Below are 22,386 nucleotides of genomic sequence, written 5' to 3'. Positions count from 1 at the left end.
AAAGTATATACTACAATTCAGTGGACTATTGGGAACCACATTCATTGGGTTCATCACCGGCCAACAAAATGATGGATAATGATGTGACAAGTGGGACCCACCAGAGCAAGATACAAGATCCCTCTGTCTCTCATTGCATTCCATTATTTCATTGGATGGCAATAACTCCACCGACTACGATTCACCATACTCCATTGGATTATATTGTACTCTCTCATGAGAATTGTTATGGTTTTAGTGAATCATTGATAGTATACATGGCTGTTCTTCCAGAGCCTCCGGCATTTCAAGTCTTACCGTCCTTGAAAAAGTTGAAACAGCGAGTTCTTGCAGCTAGCCGTGGTCGGTACGAAGCTGTTTTCATGTCAGGAAGGTGAGGCTCTCCTTTAAGTTTTTCTGTTTGTTTTTTTTCCTGAATTCAACAGATGATTTTTTTTAACCATTAGGAATAGATACCACTTATTCATGAATCCGATATCTTTCTACAACAATGCTATAATACAGCCCTTTGTTAGGTTGGCATAAATCCTTCTTTTGGTTAGTGACTACTGTTTTTAATTATTCAACGTTGCTTCTTAGAATATTAGATCATCGTCCACACCCATCACAAGTGCTTTGCTTTCTTTAGAGTGGAACTGGATGGATTATCTAGTAAAGATGTTAGGAAAGAAAAAATTATGGAAGGACTAAGTCAATTTGGGAGGCTTCTTTTTAGCCATGATGTTTTAGAATACCAGGGTAAGAAGAACTCGTATTTCAACTATGCATTATGGGTTACGTGTTAACTTCAAACACAAAAGTCAAAACTATTATTAATAGGGTTGGGTAATTGTTAATTCAAAGCCCAACGTCCAAGGTGGTAGATTTATATGTAACTCAATAGCTGAAGTTTAGCTGACAACTCCAATATGATTATGGAAGTTTGAGAATAGAAAAATGTTTTTTTCTCGACAGGGTGACTTTTTTAATCAAATAAAGGTAGAGCACCCCAAATGAAGGTAGAGCAATATATGTTTGGCGACTGGAAGTTGGTATACAAAATTGTGGCATCTAAGTGTTTTGAACAAAATCATCATCATCATCATCATGGCCTTTTCTCAATTAATTGGGGTCGACTACACGAATCTTGGTCTGCCATTCTGCTCTATTAAGGGCTATACCATCAGTGAGGCCATAAGTCTCCATAGCTTTTCGCACTACTTCTAACCATGTCCTTTTAAGTCTACCCTTTTCCCTTTTTTAGCCTTCCACTTGAACTAACTCGCACCTCCTAACATGTGTTGTACTGGGTCTGCGCCACACATGGCCAACCCACCTTCTCATCTTATCACCTATTAGTGCCACACCTAAGTTTGTCTGAATGGATTCATTTCGAATTCTATCCCTTCTTGTTTTGTCACTCATCCATCTCAACATCATCATCTCCGCTACACTCATTCTATGGTTATGTTATTTTTTGTCCACGCACAATTTCGCTCCATGGAGCAAATCTGGTCTCACAACTATCCTATAGAACTTGCCCTTCAGCTTCATTGGTATGCGACGATCGCATAAAATTCTGATTGTACATCTCCACTTTGCTCGCCCAGCTCTAATTTTGTGTGCGACATCTTCTTCAATCTCTCCATTTTCTTGGATTATCAACCCAAGATATCGAAAGTGCGGTTTTTTTGGTATTTCCTGCCGTCGATCTTTACTACTTCCACGTCTCTACTCTTATTATTACTAAACTTGCATTCCATATATTCTGTCTTAGTCCGGCTAATTTTAAAACCTTTAGATTCTAGAACATCCCTCCAAAGTTCTAACTTTGTGTTGATGTTGTTTTGGGCCTCATTGAACAAAACTGTCATTTGTGAACAACATGCACCACGGTACCTCATCCTATTGGTGTCTAGTTAACTTGTCTGTAGCTAAGACAAAAGAGGTCTAGGCTCAATATTGACCCCTGATGTAGATCTATTGTCACTGAAAACTCATTCATCTTTCCACTATTTGTTTGTACATGTTTTTTACATAGTGGATATGCAAAAAATGACCAAATTCCTACTTTAGATTGGGGCCTTATGACTATGTGGTTGGTTGAGGATGCTCCAAGTTTTGCAATGGTTTCCACAGCTGAATTTGCTTCTCTCTATATGTGTTTATGGTCAAGGATGCGCAAACTTTTGCCATGGAATCCGCAGCTAAGTTTGCTTCTCTCCATATTTGTCTAACATATACTTGTATGGGCAGCATAACTCTACGAATTCTTCAAAGATGAGTTCAAGTTTCCATGGGCAAGGGGTTATTCTTGCTTGATTTATTACATTCATTGAGACTTCCTCAATCAATAGAGAGCATCCCCAGCTGCTCTCGATTAGTTTGAGGCCAGCGAGCAGAGTCTGGGCCTTGGTGAAGGTTGAGTTGGTGAGTCTAATCGGGTCTGATATCAAATATGGTCTCAGCAGAGCAGTTTTTAGGTATGCCTTGAATGCCATCCATGGCTAGGTTTCTGAGAGAACAGCCATCAAACTTTAGTTTGATGGTTCTAGGGCAGGTGGGATCCCATGAGAATATCTGAAAATGGTCATCAGTTTGGAACCGATTAGATGTTTCTAGTTCTTCTTAAAGTCTGTCACCGATATTTTGGAACAATTTGCAATTCCTCACCCAAAAGATCGTGATCTACTTGTTTGTGTGGTACTCCTTGCTATCAAACACTCTTTTGTTTGCTCTAGCCAGAATGTCGAGGTGATTTCTAGGAGCAAGGCCTGCCAAGGAAGCAGGCCCAAGGAAGAGAAAGGGGGAGAAAAGTGAGATAACAGCAGTTGTTTGACTGTTTCGGGTGTTGCCGAAAAACCAGCCAAACAGGTTTAAGATAAAATGCCAGATATCGATTGCCACTTTGCAGTGAATAAAAAGATGGTCAATGGATTCCTCGCAATCCTTACACATTGCGCATTTAGAATCCTCTATGCTGCAATTTGTCTACTGTATCCTTTTGGAGATAACAAGCCAGTTAAAGCCAGTTAGAGGTCTCAGATGTGTAGAAATTGAGGGGCTGAATCCCCACCCCCCTCCCCCTCTTCTGCCTTTTTATATAGGCCTCAAGGGGTCTGGGGAGTTCCACTTAGATTAAAATTCACCATTATCTAGAATATTTAGGTAATATGTGAGGTGAGTTAGAGAATTAATCTGAGCCCATCCATCTCTAAGATCAGGCATCATGATTAGAGAAGATATTTAGGAAACTTATCTCCTGAGATTTGACCCCATTATCCACTCCTATTTATATTTAGATGTATGATTGATTAAACCTGTCTTCTAGAGCAATCTAGAATAATCTTGAATTCCTTTTCTCTCACAAAGGGATTAGGAATTCAAATAATTAAAATTTGGTCAAAGATTATCTAGATCTAAAATAAAATATCCAACAAAATAATTTTATTTAAGAAAGTATATTTTAGGATAATCGCTACCAAAATATTTCCATAAGATATTTTCTCAATTAACATTATATTTTCAAAAGCGATCAATAACATCTTTATGTGGGGCGTGTGGCCCATGTATGCCCCACATATCCCACCCTTGTGGACCCCACATGTGTGAGAGACTGGGCCTTAGCCCCCATCCCCCCAACCAAAATGTGGGTCCCACCTAATAAAAAAAATCTTCTGAAATATGTAAATAAAATTCTAGAAATAACTTTTTAGGGGTTTTTATGCAATTAGAAGCAATTTTAAAATTCTGAAATAACGAGGGCCAACAGGACGTGCTTAGGACTCGGAACTTCTGCCTCATGTGTAAAGGGCTACACCATGTTCGAGACCTAAGAGGGATGAGCGTAAGGCACAAAGCGTGGAGTGCTTCATATGTGAAGGGCCACATTGGGCACGGGATTGCCCTAAAAGAAAAGCTCTTAATGCTCTAATAGCAGAGATGGACGACCCTAAGGGTGGGGGAGGTGTCCAAGAGACTCAAATGGGGGTCACTGCAGCTCTTCAATGGGATGAATGCTGAGACGGAGAGACCCACGGCTCCAAGTAAGAGCCTCATGTATGCGGAGGCTCAAATCAATGGGAAGACCACGAAGGCCATGATCGATACAGGGTCTACGCACAACTTCGTCTCCAAGGAAGAGGCTAACTGGCTGGGATTGCGGTTTGCCAGGTAGATGGGATGAGTTAAGGCAGTAAACTCCGAGACCAAACCTATTCATGGCATGGTTCGTGGGGTAGACATATGCCTCGGCCTATGGAGTGGCAAGGTCCACCTGTCCCTAGTACCAATGGATGACTATCAAGTTGTCCTCAGGATTGACTTCCTGAGCCGGGTGAGGGTGGCACTCATGCCCTTCGCAAACTGAGTGTGCATCATGGAGGAAGGAGCTCCATGCATGGTGCCTATGGTGCAAGGCACCAAGACCATTAGTAAGACCCTTTCGGCTATGCAGTTCACCATGGTGGGGGGAGTTGCCTCATAAGGCTAGGTTGGTTGGACTATCTTAAAGAGGGGAACATAAGGTGATGGTGCCTACCCAAGTTGAGCACAAGAAGACTAAGAAGAGGGTGCCTCCAAGGGCAGAAATGGAAGAAGATGGCTACAACGCATGACCTAGGCAGACAACCGGTCAGGAGACGCATGGATGAGGAGAGCGCAGGAAGTACTTGGCTAGGAGGAGTGTGCTGGTCAACAAGGAAAGTTAGGAACACACATAGGCATTGTGACAATTCGAGGACCAGAAGGCGTCATGGAAGAAGTGCGACAAGGGCATCGCCATATTAGGTGGGGGAGAATGTCACGCCCCAAAAATACTGCTAGGCCTTGTCCAACAATGCTTTGTACACTATGTGCATAGGCCCATATTTTTAATCAGTTGGGCCCGGGAAGTTGTAGAGAGCTCTAGGGCATTCATGAGGGTTCTAGTGGGCTTCTAGAAGAAAAGGTTTTGTAGAATGGCATAGAACATTGTAAACGCTAGAGGGCTTCTAGCCATTGGATGCGTACCATAGTCTTAATCCTGACCATCGGTTGTAAGGCCTTGAGCCTATATAAGAGGGGGGAAAGGGGGGGATTGCTCATTTGTAACCAACCTCAGAACAATGAGGAATACTGACACCTTGTAAGCTTTATTGAGATCTACTGGATTTCTAAGGCTATTCATAGCCAACTCGTGTCTCCCTCTCTTGTGGTGTGCTTGGCTTCTATTTGTGTGTAGTGCATATTTGTGCGTTAAGCTAATGTGAGTGGTGGTGCGCACTAAGTTAGGCTTGTTGGTGCACAATTGTGCGCTTGGTGGGAAGGCCGACTTTCCCTTAGCGGACCAAGGAGTGAGTGTCGCACGGTCGAAACACAGGGCTTCAACTAGGGGCCATGACAAGGGGCTCATGATTAGCGTGTCAAAGCTGGCTAATAAATAGTTGAACTATAGTCTTAATATGAAATTACAAGTTCCCCCTTAAGAGCAAGTCAAAATGCACATATCACTATCGTGCAAGGGGGCTCTCTCTACACACATGTGCACGTGTTCCTCTATATAGGATTGCTTCTTGAAATGCAGTTGCCATATGTACATGCTGTGGACAAATTTGGTTTAGGATTTGGTCCTCACTCTCACAGGTCCTTTCTTCGCACAAAGGAGATCACACAATTCTCATGACCAACAAACAATGCCCTTGGGCATTTCTCCAAACAAGGCCCACAATAAAACCTGAACGGTGGTACTTATACCCAGGGGGAAGGGTTTTGGACATGGCCTGGGCCATAAACTTCCCCACCCTAGGTCAAGTCAAACACATACACTCCCATTGAAGTGCAGATTTTACTATAATTACTTGTAGTTACATGCTCTCTAGGCCTTTAAAGGCCATAAACTTGCTAGTAATACCTTTTCCCCTAACCAAGCGCCTTTACACAAACCTGATAAGGTCCCTAGTATTGGCAGCGAAAGTATGTTGTACTTTTAAATGCCTCATATGATGTCATCGCTGGATGCTAGGGCTTTTGGGTGTCCAGATTGTCTCATCTAGTTGATACCTATGAAGGATAACATGCTTTGAAAAGTGCCCCACTTAGTGGCGAAGTACCACCACCACTTGCCCAAGAGGGTAGTTGAGGTTTTTAAGGTTTCTAATGCCTATGTCACTGTCTTTTTAGGTTTACGCACTGTTTCTCGTCTAACTAAATCGAACTTGTTTGTCTCTCAAGCACTGGCCTATATAAACTCCCTAATTAGGCATTCAATCTTTTTTACTATAGTCGCCGTTATTTGAATTAGGGATAGCTAGTACACTGGGATGTTCAAAAGGGTAGGTTTTATGAGGGTTATCCTACCACCTAGCAAAAGGAAACAACCTTTCTATACAATCAATCTGTATTCGAACCTCTATCACTCCAATCTATTGGTGCTTGGAAGGTTTGCGCAAGCAGCTTGGTTTGGACATGTTGATTTTTAGGCTATTGGCTAGTGCACTGTTTCCCATTCGACTAAATCGAACTTGTTTGTCTCTCCTGCACTGGCATGCAATCTTTTTTTACTATAGCCGCCGTCATTTGAAACAGGGATAGCTGGTACACTGGGATGTTCAAAAGGGTAGGTTTTATGAGGGTTATCCTATCACCTAGCAAAAGGAAACAACCTTTCTATACAGCCAATCTGTATTCGAACCTCTCTACCACTCCATCCTATTGGTGCTTGGAAGGTTTGTGCAAGCGGCTTTTTTCGGACATGTTAATTTTTAGCCTGTTGGCTAGGGCACTGTTTCCCATCTAACTAAATCAAACTTGTTTGTCTCTCCTGCACTGGCCTATATAAACTCCCTAATTAGGCATTTTGTCTTTTTTACTATAGCCGCCGTCATTTGAAGGAGGGATAGCTAGTACACTGGGATGTTCAAAAGGGTAGGTTTTATGATGGTTATCCTACCGCCTAGCTAAAGGAAACAACCTTTCTATACAGTCAATCTGTATTCGAACCTCTCTACCACTCCATCCTATTGGTGCTTGGAAGGTTTGCGCAAGTGGCTTGGTTCGGACATGTTGATTTTTAGGCTATTGGCTGGCTCAAGCATCTGAGAAACAGCCAAAGGTTGTCAACTTGTTGGGGTTGGGTGCCGCAAAAGATGAGAGGTGCATATCTGAATATTGAAGGTATGAAATTGTGGGACCCTTCTGAGACATGGTGTAGCGTTTGAGTAATTTTTTATGATAGAAGTTTGAGATTGAGCTACTAAAGACTTGAAACAAGTGGCAGCTCTAGTGTTTTTTCAATTAGCCTCTTGAAGCAAGAGGCAACTCTTGTTCTTTTCGTGCTTCAAACAATTTGATGATGGGCAATATTGTTTGAAGCATAGAAAGAATTAGAACTGCCTCTTGCTTCAAGAGTCTAATTGAGAGCTGCCTTTTGCTTCGCGAGGTCAATTGGGTGATCATCATCATCATCATTTTAGCCTTTTTCCAATTAATTGGAATCAGCTACATGAGTCCTGGTTCTCCATTCTACTCTACTAAAGGTTGTATCCTCAGTGAGGCCATAAGTTCCCATATCTGTTTGGACTACTTCAAACGACGTCCTTTTGGGCCTACCCCTTGGACTAATTCGCGTCTCCTAACACGTGCTGTACTTGGTCGGCGCCACACATGGACAACCCACCTAAGTCTACTCTCTCTCATTTTATCGCCTATTGTGCCACGTCTAAATTCTCTTGAATAGATTCATTACGAATTCTATCCGTTCTTGTCATGCCACTCATCCATCTCAACATCTTCATCTCCGCTACACTCATTCTATGAGTATATTATTTTTTGTCCACCCAACATTCTGCCCCAGTGTTTAAAAATTCCGTGACCCGATCCAGAATTGGGCGATCCGGATCGGGTGTCGTCCATACCGTCCCAGATCTGCTGATAAAATGGGATCTGGGTGTATTGCTATAGTAAACGTGTATCATGACGTCATGACTTGCCCATGTCATTGCTTCATGATGTCTCAACTCGGCCACATCACCGCTTCTTCAATAAATATAGGACAACATCACTAATTTTAACTGTTTTTATTTTTTTTTGAAAAATTATATGAATATGAATTTTTTTCTTTAAAAATTTGACACAGCCCACCACATCCTTCACCACCCATGTGTGCTTACTCCAACTTCCAACCAGACTTCAAACATCACCCTCGCGTCTACCACCAAACGATGGTACCATTTGGAGATATTGGATTCAATTTATATTCCTTTACGCTCCAACTCTTTGTTGATGTGGGACAATGCAGTTTCAGGCGCCATAAATTTAGACACGCCATGCATTTATAAAAGATCGTCCAAATTTTAACCTGAAAGAATGCCCAATATATCAAAATACATTTATAAAAAAGCGTCCAATATAGCTTAGGGCACCATGCAAATTACAACATATTTTTAAAACCTTCTTATTGATGCAATTTCAATAGTATTTTAAAACCTTCTTTATATTCATCAATAGACTCTCTTTACATTAGTATCACATCGAAGTATCAAACATTTATTAATTTAGTATCATATCTACTAAATGTTTGATTCCCAATCCGAATCGCCTGTTATCTTACATATTATTTATTAATATATTTATATTATAAACTATATAATGTATATTTTTTGTTATAGTTGTAAATTATATTTGTAAATTAGATGATATTATAAATTTCAAATTTATTCTTATTTGTATAGTAAAATGATTATAAAATATTAACCAATAATTTCAATTTTAATGTATAACATTATTGTTAGTTAGGTTGTGATGATTTTGGATGAGTAAAGAGAATTAATAAATGTTTGATGTGAAATTATTATTATTTATTTTGTAATATAAAAGTGCTTTCCAATTTTTTAAAATTATTTTGATGTGATATTATAATATTATATTATAATTATTGATTATACAAACATCCAGACAGGAAAACAGTGTCTCAGTATTTACCAATTTTTACAAAGTAATGAAAGTATATAATGCACCACTCCTAATTTCTTTTAGAAACTAAAATAACACAATTTTTAGAGATTTATAGTGATTTTTTGAAAAACATTTGGGACAAAAATTGTCAATTCCGCTGATTCTCCAATTCGACACAGGTATGGGTGTGACCGATTCGAGTCACTAATCCGATTTTTTAAACCTTGTTCTGCCCCATAGAGCAAACCTAGTCTCACCGCTATCCTATAGAACTTGCCCTTCAGCCTCACTGGTATGAGGTGATCACATAAAATTCCAGTTGCACATCTCTACTTTGCGGCTCTATTTTTGTGTGCGACATCTTCCTCGATCTCTCAATTTTCCTGGATTATCGACCCAAGACATCGAAAGTGCGGTTTTTTTGTACTTTCTGGCCGTCAATCTTAACTAATTCCTCGTCTCTACTCCTATTATTACTAAATTTGCACTCCATCTACTTTGTCTTAGTCCTCATAATTTTAAAACCTTTGGATTCTAGAGTGTCCCTTCAAAGTTCTAACTGTGTGTTGACATTGTTTCGAGTCTCATCAGTCAAAACTGTCATATGCGAACAACATGCACCATGGTACATCATCCTGTAGGTGTCTAGTTAAGTCGTCCATAACTAAGACAAAGATGTACAGCCTTAATGCTGACCCTTGATGTAGACCTATTATCACTGGAAACTTACTCGTCTCTCTACTAGTTGTTCGTACACTAGTTACTGCTCCATCATACATATCTCTCATCAAGTCGATGTAGTTTCTAGAGTCGATGTAGTAGGGCTCATAAGCTGGATCCCTCGATAGTTTGCACAATTTTATATGTCTCATTTGTTCTTGTTACCACAATACGTTTTCTCCATTCGTCTGACATTTTCATTGTTCTCAACACTTTGTTGAACAACTTTGTCAGCTAGTCAATTGCAATTTCCCCCATGCACTTCCAAACTTCTATCGGGATACCATCTGGTCCTAAAACCTTTCCTATCTTCATCCTTTTCAAAGCTTTTTTCACTTCCGACATCCTAAACCTACGAATGTATCTATGACCTTCGCCATCACTTGTACCAACAGTCCCTTTTACCACTATGTTCCCATTTAATAATTTTTTAAAATAGATTCTCCACCTTTCGTTGACCTCTTCATCCTTCACCAAGACCCTTTGATCCTCACTTAATACATTTAATATAGTCGATGTAGTATGACTCATAAGCTTGATCCCTCGATAGTTTGCACAATTTTGTATGTCTCATTTGTTCTTGTAAATAGGTACCACAATGCTTTGTTTCCATTCGTGTGGCATTTTCATTGTTTTCAACACTTTGTTGAACAACTTTGTCAGCCAGTCAATGCCAATTTCCCCCATGCACTTTCAAACCTCTTTATCATTTTCAAAGCTTTTTTTTACTTTCGACATCCTAATCCTACAAATGTATCTATGACCTCTACCGTCACTGGTACCAACAGTCCCTTCTACCAGTTTGTTCTCATGTTGTTTGTCATTTAATAATTTTTTAAAATAGATTATCCACCTTTCATTGACCTCTTCATCCTTCACTAAGACCCTTTGATCCTCACTCTTAATGCATTTAATATGGTTTAGATCCCTACACTTTTTTTCTCTTATTTTTGCTAATTTGAAGATTTCTTTTTCACCATCTCTTGTTTCCAGTTTATTGTATAGATTATCATATGCCTTAAATTTATCTTTACTTACTATTTGTTTAGCCTTTTTCTTGGCATTTTTATATTCTTCTAAGTTTTGATCGTTTCTATTACACTCAATAAGTTTTATAACATCATCATTCCACCACCAAGTTTCCTTATCAAAGTTTCTTTTCCCTCTAGACTCTCTTAAAACTTCTTTTGCCACTTTCTTGATACATTCAGCCATCTCATTCTATTTTACATTGACATCATGTTTAGAGTTCCATTTTCCTTCTTCAACTAATTTATCCCTAAATAAGTCTATTTTCTCATTTTTTAAATTTCACCACCTAGTTCTTGAACGCCCATTACGTTCACCCCTTCTCCTTCATGCTCAAGGGGGAGGCTAAACAAGGCTAATAGAGTGATCCTTGGAAAAAACACTTTGGAGTGATCAACAGTTCCTGCAATAATAATTGCAAAAGTGCTGGCCTCCTTCCACTTGAGCATGGTGCTCAACCAAGTGATAACTGTATTGCCGCAATCCTTTGTCCAAGGTCGGTGAATCCTTGATAAAGCTCTCATAGATCACTATTGTATCCATGTCAAACAGCGATCCAACTGAACTGTCCTTAATTCAAGCTCTCAAAAAGGCTAACAATCATCTAGATTGGGTGTTCTTGACCAAATCATGGACAAGGTAGGTTTCAGGCAAATATGGCACTAGTGATATCAGGCTGTTTATCTCTGCTTTCTTCTCACTTATTATCAATGAAATACCTGTGATTTCTTCCCGTCTTCAAGGGGCCTGGCCAAGGGGAACCCTTTCCTTTTCACTATCATGGTTGAAATCTTTACCAGGTCCCTTTTTTTTCTTCTTTGAAACGTTGGCTTTGTCTTTCTATAACTGTAACAAAATGTTTACAAAGTTTAATGAAAACCCACACAACATACTAGCTTTTGAGTTCATGTACAAAAAGGGTGTCGGGGAAAGCATGCTATGCATAAGAAAATAAACCTTAAAAGCTAGTGACATGTGAAAGAGCTCCCTCTTTTGCAAGTACGTCCGTGCTAGAGTTGGCCTCTTGCCAGGTATGTCAAAAGGAGATGTGAATATGCCTACATAGAAATAAAATATGCTCAAAGATGTGCTCGAGATGCCGTGGACAGGTGGAGGCACCTGAGGCCCATGCAATGCCATTTTTTGAGTCTCCTACAACCAAAGAGTCCCCCCAATTGTGGCTATATTTCGTGCTGCCCTCTAGGAATGCCACTGCTTCCGACATGATCTACTCAACATGGCTAATATGACCAGAGTAGGAGAGAAGAAAATTGAGTTGTGGTCTCTAAATAGGCTCCAAACTCGTGAGGCCTGGGTTTCCCATGGAGTAGGCATCTGAGGCCCATGCAATGGCGTTTTCTGAGTCTTCTACAACTAGAGAGTCCCCCCAATTGTTGCTATATTTTGTGATGCTGGTACTGAGTCCTGCTTCCTCCCTAGCAAGAGCATCTCCTGCTGCGTTGGCCTCCCTGAAAATATGACTCCCTGAGAGGTGCATAGCCTGAAATGTGTGAAATCTCATAAAAAATATGTTCAAGTTTTCAGGGGCAAGGTGCCGACCAGAAGCCCAGGAAATGATGTTCTTGGAATTGTTGGCTATGTGGCCTTTCAAGGCCTTAAAGCCAAGAGTCTTATGCTCAGTGGGAGTTAGAGAGAGAGACTGAATCTGGGTGCTTGACGCACTATGGCTTAGATTCAAATACCCCAGTTTTATGAGGTATTTAGAGCTTGCATTTTGTGAGAGTGATATTTCGGGGAGGTGTGAGGGTCACCTTCGAGTCAAGACAATATTGATTAGCATGCCTCATAGTTGATCTGATAAGCTAGGACTTGGAGAATCCAATTGAGTATAATAGAACCCAAGTATTTAAAAGAGTATTCGCCCTGTCGGTGCACATGCCATAGGGAGGCCACGTGGCACCCCTACCTCCCCACTCGTGGATGACATCATGCTGAAATCATATCCATGTGGGGACCAATTTGTCATTAGTTCTTTTGGTGGTATTGTGTTATAACATATTATCTTGTTATGTAAAGTGTTATATATTGTTATGACTTAAGTTTGATTTAAGTCATGTCTTTTTTGGCTCACATGTGCCATTTTTTAGCATGTGTGAAGTCATGGGATTTTGAGAATTAATTTGTTTTATATTATTATCTACATATGATTTTGTGGGATGTGGGTATATCTTATGTGGCACCACTTTATGGGCTTGACCCATCTGAAACTTTGAGTTGTTGAAATCGTATTGGTTGTGTCATAAGATATTTTATTCACACGTGTGGATGTGCCATATTACCTTTATGTCTATGTCCTTGTCTTTTATTGACTCTGACAAATTATTAAAAAACCATGGGCATAAGTGTAAACATAAATTTGGACTTAATGAGAAATAAAACATGGAGCTAAGGATTTTAAGGTAAAATGACTATAAACTTAGGTTTTAAGGAGTGAAGAGTGTCAAAAGTTCATCTATTGATCTTGGTGATAAGATATGGATGAGTGACTTGGATAAAAGCCTTTCAAGTGCCATTGATCTAAGGCATCAAGGATCAAGATCAAATCCACCTTTATGATCTAAGTATAAAAGTAACTTATGAGATCAATTGTAACCCTTATTTTGAATTTCACTTCAAAGAAAGAGAGAGAGCCCCCTTGAAAAAAACATGGCCAACATGGCCCTCTTGAGATTAACACCCCCATTCTTGTGTTCTTCATTTTATAGCCTTGAGCTGAAACCTTTTAATGGAGTAGTCCCTCATATGCGAGATCAAGCCCATAATATTACTTCACCAAGGTATTGTTTTTCTTCATATATTCCATTTCTTACATCATTTCCATTATCAAAGCTTGTTGTAATTGTTAATTTACAATAACTTTCTTTATCTTTTGGTCATGAAAACTTGATATTTGAAGAGTCTCAAAGTAATAGTGTAGTCCATACACATGGCATGTGTAGACTAGCTTGCTTACTCCATGATCTTGAGTCGTTTCACCTTGATTTTCTTGTTCTTATTTTTTTGGAATTTTGATTGAGAATATACAACTGATGAGAAGTTTATTTCATCATATTTGAGCATACAATATAATCCCTTGAGTTCCTTTTTGAATGTTGAAAAGTTCGTATGGTCCCTTATTTCGTGTAGTATCTCTTTCAAACTTTTAATGGTTGTTTCACCATTATATATCCCTTTCAAACTTTTGTGTAGTATCCTTTATGGATCACATGGTGTAGTTTCACCATAAATTCCTTATTTTGTGTAGTATCTCTTTCAACTTTTAATTGTTGTTTTGATACATGTCTCTCTCATGATTTGATCGCCACTAAATGAAATAAAAGTGATCATTTGCTTCCCATTGGATTGATCTCCTTGAGTCATTATTATCACCCGTGCCTTAGACAATGGGACAAAATTAAGTCCTCAACAGACCCGTTCGTGGCTCGAGCATAAGGGGTTCGAACTATGGCTTCCCCCATATATGTTTGCATGTTAATTTAATATATTTATAGTTATTTAGTGATTCATGATTGATAGAATTGAGTATGTTATTTAAATATTGAGATTGTTCTTTAATCTTGCGGTGTGAGATTTAATGCTATGCTTTATTGTTTATGTTAATTGAAAATCTTATTGGATTATTATGATCAAGTGCATGATATGTATGAGACATTGTGATACATGATGAGGATGAAGAATGAAGATGGAATTATCATGTAATTTTGACATAATGAAGAGATTTGAGTGCAAGTCATGTAATTATCGTAGAGATGTACATTGTGAGTATTTGGACATTGTATTGAGTTGAATTGTATTTTTGAGTAAAGGATTTGTGAGTATTTGGACATTGTATTATGGTTTTGTATTGAGATATTCATGCATTTAAACCCTTGAGTTTTAATACAACGGAAAATTTTAAAAGATTGCGTATCTAGCCCATTGGTCTTATACCACAAAGAGGAATCACGCTCAATTAACAATTTGGAGCTCCAGCTTGGATTGAATTTCAAAGGCCCTCTGTGACAGCGAGAGCTTCCACAGTGGTGGAATCAGCAATGCCAATAGAGAGGGGGGAGGAAAGGACGTTGTCGTTGTTGGTTCTGAATATTCCCCCTATATATCAGAAGGGCCTGGGTTGCCGAGAGCGCAATCGTCAAAATTCAGTTTTGTTTCTCCTGGGTCAGGCTGTCTCCACAGGGAAGCTCGTGAGATCCCAATGGGTCTCATGTTCAAAAGAACCTGCTAGTTATGGTGGAAATTTGGTGTAGCAGAGAATTATGAAGGATTTATGGTTTGTGCCCCAGAAGGTAATCAGAGTTCTAATCCCATCTATCAAGCCACTGGTTGTGGCTCTTTCACTCCTGAATATTCTGTTGTTCCTTTCGAGCCAAATTACCCACAACATGGTGGCCAAAGAGGCTCTCCAGAGAAGAGTGCCTGACTTGGGCCAAGGGGTGCTGAGGAAGGCAGAGAAAAGGTGGGGGACCGCACCCATGACCAGTTGAAAAGTTGAAGCATGTCACTCCAAAGGGCACCGGCTAAGTCAATGGATGAAGATGTGTGCATTTGCTTCCTCTGCCTCTAAACACAAGGGCAGTCCCATGTAAGTGGACGGCAGGTCATCAACTAAACAGCCCCCCCTGTCTGCCAAGCTACGAACAGTGCGCACACCCATCATCTTGGACTTAGCCATGTTGAACCTGAAACCAGAGGCCATTTCGAAACATTTGAGGAATAGGAGGAAGTCAACTTGCTGTGTGGAGGCATATGACAAGTCCTAGGTGACGTGTATGAAAGCCTCTGAGGATGCCGGCTTGGTACAACCTAGATATGGGTAACTTGGGATGTGGTATATGGTCTTGTATGTTGGGAACCGAGACTAGCTTGATTGCCCCTTGATGCGTTGAACCCCCCCACTACAACAAATCCAATACCTTGCAACCAATTTGCTTCCGACAAATTGATTCCTCTCATGACGTCTCTGTGTCTGTCCCTCTGCCCTCCTCTTCCCCTCTTCCTCTCCCATCCCTTCTCCTCTACCTCCTCTACATCCTCTACCTCCCCTACACCACCTGGGGGGACCCCTTCCAACCTAACGGACACCATAGCCCCGATCCCTCCTTGCCACTCATCTCTAACCACTCAAGATAGGCCCGGTTCCTTGGCTACATCAGCATACTCCACTTCAGCATCTTCCAGTTGTATCAAAGGGATTGACAGATCACTTGGAAACATATTACAAGTCCTATAAGTGTGGGGATATTACTACGACGGACCCGAGGAAGATATCAGAGCCTTTCTTAAGGCCACGCCCAGGCACGTAGCTCAGTTCACAACTCACATATTAACAAGCCTCATAACCTCCCTCTTGGAGTCAGATCCATGCGAGTGAACCTCCCGACCGTGACGAAACCTCTGCAAGCCTATCCAATGCGGCAGGCCAGCCCCACAGGAGGTCCTCCAGACTTGCCTCCCCCTCCATTCGCCTTTCATGAAGCTTTTCACATGGAATGTGATAGGTCTTGGCAGCCTCCAAAAACAGGAGGTCGTTCGTGAATTTTCCCTTAAGCACCAACTCTCGATCCTCGCAATTCTTGAAACCAAGCTTCCCTCCCGAACACTCTACCAGATCCGTCAAGTTTGGGGGAGGAGGCCTAGATAGTGGATTGGCCTGGAAGCTCAAGGGACCTTTGGTGGCATTTGGGTCATTTGGGACCCCACTCTTCTTTCCCTCTTATCCTCTACAGTAGCCTCTTACTCTGTCACAGTGGCCCTCTCTAGGGTCTCCGATGGCGTCCCTTAGCCTCAGGAACCTGCTTTGAGAGGAAGTAGAGGAGGCCGCCACCCTCAATACCACCACTTGGTACATTATTGGTGACTTTAACATCACCAGATGGTCCTTTGAAAGGAATTCCAAATCAAGGGTAACCCAGTGTATGCTTATTTTCTCAGATTTCATATCAAGGCACACTCTCTTAGACATTCCTCTCTAGGGCGCAGACTTCACCTGGTCTAACCACTCCACCCCGAAGCTCGACCCCAAAATCGAATTGGAAGAGTACCTGAGGCTTTCTACTCTCTTACAACCTGTTTTTCTTCCCACCCTTGGGGACGACCTGCTCATCTGGTCCCCTACCGCCTCCGGCCTCTTCTCAATCTCTTCCTCCTACCACAACGTTATCCCCGCCCCCTCAGCCCCCCTATCTCATCCAAGGCCTGGTTCTCTTTTGTCCCTCCCAAAATTCAGTTTTTCAGTTGAATTGCCCTAAGCCCGAAAGAGCTCTAACCAATGACCAGATCCAAAGAAGGGGGGCGCCTATATCGAATAGATGTGTAATGTGCTTAGCTGTTGAAGAGACCAATGTGCATCTTTTAATCCACTGTGGGGTGGCAATGGAACTTGGAGGTAGCCTCTTATATCTCTTCCATTGGACCTGGGTCACCCCTAGGTCAGTCCCCCACCTCTTCACTCCATCACACTCTATCCCTCGGGCCAAATCAGGCATCCTCCTTTGGAGGGCTTCGGTTGCAGCCACACTGTGGGTCATTTGGATCAAACATAAAATTAGGACATTTTTGGGTGAATTTGCATCACCTGTAACATTAAAGTCATGGATGAAGGAACTGTTGGTGGTATAAGACCAATGGGCTAGAAATGCAATCTTTTAAAAAAATTTGATTGTAGGGTTTAAATGAATGAATATCTTAATACAAAACCATGATATATATATCCCAGCCTACAAACATGGTTTATACACATTTAAATAATAAAAATTCAACCCTAGTAGGTCGCTTACAAATCTCTTACTCAAAAATACAATGTTCAAATACTTACAATGTACATCTCTACAAAATATTACACGACTTGCATTCACAATTCCTCATTTTATCAAAATTATATGATAATTTCATCGTCATTCTTTATCCTCATCATATATCACAATGTCTCATACACATCATACACTTGTTCATAATAATCCAATGAGATTTCAATTCACATAAACAATAAAGCATAGCATTAAAGTTCATACCACAAGATTAAAAAACAATCTCAATATTCACATAACATACTCAATTGTGCCCGGGCCACGAAAGGGCCATGCAAAACATACATGGGGGAAGCCATGGTTCGAACCCTTTGTGCTGGGGCCACGAAAGCGCCTTTTGAGGATTTAATTTTATCTCATTATCTAAGACACGGGTGATAATGATATAACTTAAGGAGATCAATCCAATGGGAAGCGAATGATTACTTTTATTTCACTTAATAGAGATCAAATCATGAGAGAGACATTTATCTAAATAGCCCTTCAAAGTTTGAGAGAAATACTACACAAAATAGGGGAGATATGGTAAAACTACACCATGTGAGACCACACAAACTTTTCAACATTAAAAAAAGAACTCAAAGGACTATTTCATATGCTCAAATATGATGAAATAAACCTCTCATCAGTTGTATATTTTCAGTAAAAACCTCTCATCAGTTGTATATTCTCAGTAAAAACCTCTCACCAGTTGTATATTCTCAGTAAAAACCTCTCATCAGTTGTATATTCTCAGTAAAAACCTCTCATCAGTTGTATATTCTCAGTTGTATATTCTCAGTAAAAATCAAGGTGAAACTACTCAAGATCATGGAGTAAGCAGGCTAGTCTATACATACCATGTGTATGGACTATACTCTTGCTTTGAGACTCTTCAATTATCAAGTTTTCATGACCAAAAGATGAAGAAAGCTACTATAAATTAAGAATTACAGCAAGCTTTGATAATGAAAATGAGGTAGGAATTAAAATATAAGAAAAAAAATCAGTACTTTAGTGAAGCACTAGTATGGGCTTGATCACACATACGAGGGACTACTCCATGGAAGTGTTTCAAATGAAAGCTCAAAGAATAAGATAGTCTCATGGCTGGCCATGTTTTTGTCAAAGCGGCTCTCTCTCTCTCCTTTTGAAGTGAATACTCAAGTTAGGGTTATAATTGATCCTATAAGTTACTTTTATACTTATTTCATAAAGATGGATTTGATCTTGATCTTTGATGCCTTAGATCAATGGCACATGAGAGGCTTTTATTCAAGCTTCTCATTCATATCTTATCACCAAGATCAATGGATGGGCTTTTGACATCCTTCACTCCTTAAAACCTAGGTTTATAGTTATTTTACCTTAAAGCCCTTAGCTCAATATTTTATTTTCCATTAAGTCCAAATTCATGTTTACACTTATGCCCATGGTTTTTGAATAATATTTTAGAGTCAATACAAGGCAAGGATATGGATATAAAGGTAATATGGGACTTCCACACATGTGAATAAAATATCTTATGACACCACTAATAGGATTTCAACAACACTAAAGTTTCACATGGGTCAAGCCCATAAGTTGATGCCACATAAGATATACCCACATGCTACAAAATCATATGTGGATAATAATATAAATCAAATTAATTATCAAAGAGTAATGATCCTATGAGACCCTCCCATCCATGTGTGTAGGACCTCAGAAGATCACCATTAAATTTAGCACAGATCTCTAGAAAAGTCAAATCCCACACCCATGTGATAACTTTTCTAGAGATCTATGCCAAATTTAATGGTGATCCTTTGGGGCCCTACACACATGAGTATAGGAGGGTCTCATAGGATCATTACTCATTATCAAAATCCAATGACTTCACACATGCCAAAAATGGCACATATGAGCAAAAAAAAACATATGATTTAAATCAAACTTAAGTCATAACAATATATAACACTTTGAATAACAAGATAACATGTTATAACAAATACCATCAAAAGAATTAATGGCAAATAGGTCCTCACATGGATATGACGTCAGCATGATGTCACCCGCGAGTGGGGAGGTGGGGGTGCCACGTGGCATCCCTATGGCCACTTGGGATCTATGTGGCATCCCCATAGGATGTCCTTGTTTGGTATTTAGGTCAAACAAATTTGAAAATCACATTTTTTATTGTTTAAAAATTCTGAAAAATTCCAAAAATTCTCCAAATGACTTTTCAACATTATTACACAAACTCTCATCAATATAAAATCTTTTATCATCAATTGTAGATTAATTTGGGCCAAAGGTAAATGACACTAGTCGGAGTCTTCTATTTGGCTAACCCGAATGACGTTCCATCAGTGTTTCAAGCCGACCCAACGGACCTATGCTCCACAGTCTATGGCAGGGATATATAATTGGTCACATCAAAGTCGCTGAGACAGAGCTTTCCGTCACCGGAGGTTCAATGGATTACTGGTGCACCCCTGTGGGACATGTTCCTACTCAAATATAGGGGTCCTCTCAAAGCACATGTGCACTAGCTCTTCTCAGTCGGATAATACTACAGAAGAGTGGTTTCTCCATACGATTATGGGTGCACATGCCACAAAACGGTCTTGTATCAAGATACGGGCTCGTCCCATGAGACCATTCCATACAAGGCGAATACTATTTTAAATACTCGGGTTCTATTATTCTCGATTGGATTCTTCAAGCCTTGGATTATCACATCAATTATAAGGCATTCTAATCAAGATAGTCCCGACTTGGAGGTAACTCTCACACCTCCCCGAGAGTTCACACTCTCAGATGTATACTCTCAAGGCCCCAAATACTCGGGGTATAAGAATATGGGCTCTAGTGCGCCAAACACCCAGATTCAGTCTCTCTCTAACTCCCACTGAGCGTAAGACTCTCGGCTTTAAGGCCTTGAAAGGCCACATAACCCATAGGAACTAGTGATTTTCTTGGGCTCGAACAACCTTGTCTTGAAGCACTATTCCTACTCGGACTTCCACCAGAATTGGGAGAACCTGCTGCAGGAGCCACTCTTTTCCCTTTATCCAAGTCTATCAGGATGGTGGACTCTACCACAGCTGAGACCCTCGCACTCCTTGAGGCCTTAGGAACCTAGACCCTAGTTGGGCACCTCACTTTTGGGGGCGACTCCATTAATGCCATCACCTGGGCATCTGGTGTGGCCCTTTGCCTTTGGAGACTGGCTCATTTCTTCGAAGAAATAGAGCATAGATGAAGGAGCTTTCAAGTTTCTTGGAAGCATGTTTGGCATGAGGCGAATTCTGTAGCCGATGCACTATTTAAGAGAAGGGGCAAGCCTTCACTAGTGCACCTTCCAGTACCTGTTGCACTCTTGGAGCTATTTTTTTTGAGTAAGCTGACTATTGTATTAATAATGTAAGTTAGTACATGATGTTGATAGATACAAAATTAGGTAATCCCCATTACTGGGTGCCCTATACAAAACCCTAAAGGGTTCAGTGAAGCTTTACATCAGCATCAAGAAAGGAAAGAGGAGAGGTCTCGGGAGTAGTCTAAGTCCTCTAGGGTGGGTTGAGGATGGCTCCCTCCCTAGCTAGCGCATCTGTGTTGGCGTTGGCCTCCCTATGTGTGTGTCTCCAAGAGACTTGGATAAAGGTACATAGATGAGTGATTTCGGCAAAAATGTGGTCCAATTTCCACAGAATAGGGGGAGAGCCGTATGCCCAAGGGAGTGTTTCGACTGCTAATTGGGTTCTCCAATTGTGGCCAAATCTTCTAAGACCCTCACGCAAGGCCAGGGCCTCTGCATTGGTAGAGTCTGACACTCCAATGGGCAACGCAAACAATAAGTTAATTCGACCATCAGAATTCGTAAAGAGGCCTCCAATGCCGGAGGGACCTGGGTTGCCGAGGGAGCACCCATCGAAATTTAACAGTGAATATTTTTAGGGCTTGAAATGTTGTATAGTTTTTGTGTTTTGTACTCAACAGTGTATAACCCATCCAAAGTGGGTCTCTTGCCGTGTCTAGGGGAAGAGCCATTTTTTGTACATGTATGATACAAGTAAACACATTAAAAATATAAAAAAAAGGATTATGGGGAAGAAGATCCAGTGCATAAATATATTAGAGAGCACAAATCTAGAATATGGTTCAACTTCCAGACTAATAATTTCCTCAAATCATTTTTCTTTTAACATGTTGACTTTGTATTAAGTTCAGAGAATGTACACGATACAAAAATTGGCTACCCACATCTTGGGAGGTCAAAAAATGCTATACAAGCATAATTTCCTCGAATCATTCATTTCAAATTTTCTGTTTTTCCTGATATGAGTGGCCTATTTGCTGCTCTTTGATAATAATTATATCGAGAAAGAATAAAACGCTGGCATAATCTTTTGCAAAAGAGAGAATTATCTGCTACATTTTTCGTATATTGTCTCTCCTTAAGAACATTCCAGAAATTGTTAACCATGCCAATAGCAAAAATATTTCGGCCCAGGAATAGCTTGCTAGTTTTTATACATATGATGGAAAGTTTACATCCATTTGTTCTGTACGGCCTAGCAAAGATTATTCTGATAATCTTTGATTCAGCCTCTAGTTTTAATATTTTGTTATGATCTATCCTATGTAATTCGGCATTGTTCTCCTGAATCTGGACTCAAATGGTTCTATGTTGGCATCTAATTTAGCTTCCACCCTTAGCAATACTCGACTAGTATATTATGTGTCAAGGGCAAGTTTACGAAATGCAGTTTTTGGGTAGGATGAGTGGTTTTGAATTCATGAAATCCATCCAATTATGTACTAGACCTATTTAATTTCTGATGAGATTAGCAATTGATTTAAGGAAAAAGTTTATATTAAGGATGCAACCTTATAATGTAGAACTACGGAAGCACCTAAAAAATCCATCGGAAAA

At 40.2% G+C, this 22,386-nt stretch overlaps 1 protein-coding gene across 4 annotated transcripts in view; it reads left to right on the top strand.

The window, feature by feature from the left end:
• CDPMEK (4-(cytidine 5'-phospho)-2-C-methyl-D-erithritol kinase) overlaps positions 1–22,386 on the top strand; it is a 29,328-nt gene that overhangs the window by 5,075 nt on the left and 1,867 nt on the right. For 2 of the 4 annotated variants that reach the window (XR_016050995.1, XM_020672705.2), the window contains exons 9-10: positions 274–373; positions 13,386–13,457. Coding sequence is in view for 2 of the 4 variants with exons in the window: in XM_020672705.2 (XP_020528364.2) it covers positions 274–373; positions 13,386–13,457 (172 nt within the window). In the remaining 2 variants the exon portion in view is untranslated. The remainder of the gene's footprint in view (positions 1–273; positions 374–13,385; positions 13,458–22,386) is intronic. The other 2 variants (XR_016050994.1, XM_006853058.4) reach the window with 1 other exon arrangement.

Source organism: Amborella trichopoda, chromosome 1, assembly GCF_054954075.1.
Source record: "Amborella trichopoda isolate Santa Cruz 75 chromosome 1, AtrichopodaSantaCruz75HAP2 v2.0, whole genome shotgun sequence".
Lineage (NCBI taxonomy): Eukaryota > Viridiplantae > Streptophyta > Magnoliopsida > Amborellales > Amborellaceae > Amborella > Amborella trichopoda.
The sequence above is the reverse complement of the archived record's forward strand: the minus strand, read 5'-3'. Positions and strand labels throughout refer to the sequence as shown.